The 4,799-nt window shown below is 37.7% G+C and overlaps 1 protein-coding gene across 1 annotated transcript in view; it reads left to right on the top strand.

The window, feature by feature from the left end:
* Positions 1-479: 479 nt before the first annotated feature.
* Positions 480-4,799, top strand: part of LOC138866707 (trafficking kinesin-binding protein 1-like) — a gene marked incomplete at its 5' end in the record, with an annotated part of 5,921 nt that continues 1,601 nt past the window's right edge. Inside the window, 4 exon segments of the mRNA XM_070140041.1 lie at positions 480-658; positions 1,104-1,276; positions 4,091-4,350; positions 4,547-4,799. The exon segment at positions 4,547-4,799 is cut by the window's right edge and continues 1,601 nt beyond it. Of these exon segments, the coding sequence (XP_069996142.1) occupies positions 480-658; positions 1,104-1,276; positions 4,091-4,350; positions 4,547-4,799 (865 nt within the window).

The raw sequence follows: 4,799 nt of genomic DNA, 5'->3' as shown, positions 1-4,799 counted from the left end.
TTCTTTTTTTCTTTTTCCCTTTCTCTATGTCTTCCTCAGCTGTTGGCCTCATGACCTTCTTCCTCCACCACTGAATCATCATCATATTTTGCCTCAAACTAATAGGAATTTATTCTACTGCACCTTAGCCTTTTATACAACACTTCTAGTGTCATCAGTGGCGAAACATCACTTGATTTCATGTCAACCAAATCAAATTTGTATTTTTAGTTGGACAAACATTACAAACAATTTCCATCAAAACTGCTTATCATATTGACTTCATCTGTTGATGAGAAATATTGAATAATACTAAAGAATACATTAAAAAAAACCTTTAAAGGCTACAACAGACTCATTGTTACTTTAATAGATTGGAAAGAAATACACAATTCAACATCTTTATATAAGAATTTCCTCACTCATAAAAAAGAATGGATGCACAACAATAATGCAACATTGGTTCAATTAAAAATTTTCCACTCACCTCTGAATTGTAGGTAGTGGCAAGTCTGGACTAAGCACATTTGTTGGAAGTAATCAGAGTGACTGGAAGCTGCCTCAGAAACTGCAAATAGTGAAACCCATTGAAGGTTCACTAACTCTACACCAGTGGTCCCGCCTTGCAACACCTCACCTTGGTGGATTGCTAGAAGAAAGGGAAGGAGTGGCTATCAAGGTATGACATTGTAGAGGCTTGGAGTGGATAAGATGGATAAGTGTGTGTGTGTGTGTGTGTGTGTGTGTGTGTGTGTGTGTGTGTGTGTGTGTGTGTGTGTGTGTGTGTGTGTGTGTGTGTGTGTGTGTGTGTGCGTCCATGCGCGCCTCCGTGCGCGCGTGCGTGCGTGCGTGTGTGCTTGCGTGCCTGTGCGTGTGTGTGCATATTTGTGTGTACATGTGTGTGCATGTATGTTTGTGCATGTCTGTTATGTGCTGATATATCTATGTACCTCTTAATCTTTTTGTATTTGTGTCACAGTATACATGCATATGTATCTTTGCGTCTGTATTTTTTATGTGCACAGATTTGGGTAGGCATTATATTAGGTTATATGTCAGTAGTTTGTTGTATAGATATTTTCAGATGATATTAAATACCTTCTAACTGTGAATTGTTTTGTCAGGGTGGTGCTGGCACTGAGCATTTGAACTTGGATGTCTACTCCATGTCTGACCTTGAAGAAGATGAAATTGAAGAAGAAAATCCTGGCAAAAGATTTATGAGTACTTCAGGGGTTTTCACATTTACAAATTCCACAATACTTCACCCTGATGATCAGACCACTTCCACACCTAGGTAATAATATATTGTCACAGTAACAGTATTTGTCTCTGCATAGTTGCACCATCAGTAGAAGCATCACTTTTTTTTCTTTCTTTCTTTCTTTTTCACAGCCAAGTCAATTTTTGCAGATGTTTACAATGGTTGTGCAAGAAATTTTGATGATTTTTTCCCAGTTTTCAGGTCACCAATATTACGCTGATTAAGGGGAAGAGTCATCGGTAGGGGCCACAAATTACGATTTTTTCAAACTTTGTGTGTGGATACATGACCATGTGACGCACCCAGGGCGCCGGTTGACAGATGTATAACGCGCTCCTTCCCGCGGTTTAAATGTCCGGAGTATTTAAATGCCCTCACGCTGCCACACCCCTTTTTGCTTCATGATTTGTTTTTCTTGTATTTTCAGTGTTTTGGGGGCTGTTTTTGCAAATTTCTTTGGTATGATACTGCTGTACGATAGTTTAGGCTGCGTTCAGCAGGCAGGCAGCAGCAGCAAGGACGGGAGAACAGTGCTATTGATAAAGTTGTCAGGAGTACATGTTTTCAACCTGTTGAAAACCTGGCAATATGTCATATATATATAAGAAATGCCTAATATATGATTTATGATGTATTATGATATGTAAATGACAGGGAACCAGGTGCCTTGACATCTGAAAGTATACCATTCAGAGAACACTCCCACCTAACCTAACCTAACTTTTACATAAAGATGACCTAAAATTACTTGAACAAAGCCTGACCTTCTACCACAGGACTCCTATTAAAGGCCAAGGAATTGTCTAAGTAGATATTCACATTTGGTAATCATTGGTATGACCTTTATGGTGTCATGAAGATGAATGACATAAACTGCTATTTTCTCAAAATCATATTTTCACGCATGATAGTATGTGATTACGCAATTTTAATAATTCTTGTTGCAAAATGATCGTCCAGTTCGTATTTACTAACTGTAGCAAAGTCATGCATTATTTCCACCAAATACATTTTTTACTGAAAAAAAATAATCGCGATTTTCGGACAAAAAAAAAGGCGCATTTTTAAAGGGTAACTGAAACATTGTCATTTCAGATAGATTTACATAAATGCAACATTTGGTACTCCTATTTGTTGACTAACTCTGGTAAGAAGGAAACCAGTACTATTCACTATAAGGAAACTATGACATAATTTGCTAATTCTATCATCTTGTGCGTTATTTTTTTTTTGCGCAAAAATTTACGCAGCTTTTTTAAGTAAATTTTTTTATGCTCAAGCATCTTATATCCATGCACATTGTGTAAAATAATTAATGACCTAGCTAAAAAAAACTAAAGCAAGGAGGACCGGAAAACAGACTTTGTGATTGTACCGACGACTCTTCCCCATAACCCATTAGCTGATATATTAGTTTACAATTGGGTACCCCCAGAGGTTACAAAAAATCATTTTTTTTTTCTCTTAGCCCAAATAACCCCAAATCAACCAAGAAACGCAAATAAAACCTTTAAAGGGATCAGCCTGCACTAGGTTGCCAGACTGGGACTTCCCCACCCCTGCTGTTGCCACATCTTCTCCCTTTGTTTCTGATGTGCTTCATACGCTATCTTCCAGCATATTTTCCATGCAACCATTGGTTTATTCCATAAAACTATATACATAAACTGAATAAACTTATTTTCAAAACAAAATCATACAAATAACTTAAATACAAGGTGGTGGCAGAGCTGCCTTCATGCTCATCATCATTGCTTTCATCGCTCTCAGAATAATTTTTGCCAAATACACAATCCCTATCTTTATCACTATCATCTAGGGGGTCGTCACTATCAGATTCCTCATCATCATCAGTGAATTCATCATATTCGTGTAAAAGCAATGAATGAATGCTGGGTGCATCTAGGGATCGGCTGCGTCAACCTGCCATGATAATAAGGACAGCTCTGACAGCAGGAGAGTATCCAGAATTCCTGCACCTTCTAGGGAAACATGCCAGACATTCACAGGAAACTAATTACTGCCCATGCAAGGCAAATTATTAGCACAAAAATCATATATTTGCAAAACATCATGTAATGTGAGAAACCTCTGGGTGTACTCAATGCAAGCATGTCATGTGACGAGAGAAATACTTAGCGGTTTAAATTCCTAATTGAAGGTAATTCCTATATCTAGGAATGCACACCTGCAACCTAGTGTGGAGATTTAAAATAAGGCTTGTGATAGTGCATAATAGTACAGGGTCTATTTCTAGCAGAAATAGGGAAGGTACTCAATCTCTAAAAGAACCCCTCACTTTGAGGTACTTCATGTCAAGAGATATGAAGAGATGTGTTATCACAGTGCCAACATTTTAATTTTAATCTCTCTCCGTGCAATGCACCTGTCAGTTGATTATCATAAACAGATTGTCTGTACAGACACCACTGAGACCTATTGAGAAAGACGTCTTACATTCTTGACTGAGAATGTAATAAAAGCTTGGAACTGATGTAAATGAATTCTGCATTACAAACACATCATTTAATAACAAAGATAGGAAGAGGAAAAGAAATATATGTTGCAGTTCAGACAGATATAATTTTGAGGCTCTTAAGTTGGCAGCCACTTATGTTTTTTTTTTTTTTTTACAAACGAACTACCTCCAACACTTGCCCTCTTCCTCATGTAAAGCTTCAAGTAACATTTTATTAGGTCGACTATTCACACTGTGAATGCAGGGAGAGTGTGTCTGTCTCACAATATGTTTGGTAACTAGTAATGGCAATTTTTTATTGAAAAAATGTATTGACCTTCACATACATGCATATATTACATTTTTTTCTTTTCTTTTTTAATTGGCAGTTTACGTCAGGCTCAAGTGAGTGTACTACCGACTTCATCTTTTGCATCAACAACACCAAGCACACCATTAAGAGCTCCATCATGCCCACCTTCACGTAGAGGATCCACTGCTACATTCTCTACAAATACAGGATTAGCAAAAGTCCTTAATGAACGTGGAATGAATCTTCAAAGTGGATTTTCACCAACAGCAACACCAGCTAATAGTCCAACAAGTTCTCGGCCTGGTTCTCCTGAACCTGAAGGTTACAAGTTACCAGGTAAGTTTTCAGTTTTCATTTTCAAGCTGTTTCATTAGGATACCTCTTCAGAATCTCTCTATCTCTAATCTGCAACATATATTTAATAGTAGTAATAATCCACACCTCAGATTTATTTAATGATATACAATTTTTTTGTTTTTTGGTTCATAAGAGTCTCATAATTGACAGAGTAAACTTGCTATTCGAATTTCAGGACTGGATGATCTTACCAAAACATTTTACTATGGTGCCAGCCTTCTTCGTAGAACATTTTATAAGGGTGACCCATCTGCTCCACAATCTCCAACTGGACCACGTATTAATTTGGTTGAACAAGTGCAGGCCATAGGTGTTGATCATTTTGTTGGCACCTCAGGTAGAGCACTAGCTGTTGGTGGAGTTGTAACATCACGTCCTGCAACTTCACCACTATTACACCTGTCAAACCTTATAATGAGCACTGCGAA

The sequence above is a fragment of the Penaeus vannamei genome, chromosome 26 (genome assembly GCF_042767895.1).
Source record: "Penaeus vannamei isolate JL-2024 chromosome 26, ASM4276789v1, whole genome shotgun sequence".
Lineage (NCBI taxonomy): Eukaryota > Metazoa > Arthropoda > Malacostraca > Decapoda > Penaeidae > Penaeus > Penaeus vannamei.
The sequence above is the reverse complement of the archived record's forward strand: the minus strand, read 5'-3'. Positions and strand labels throughout refer to the sequence as shown.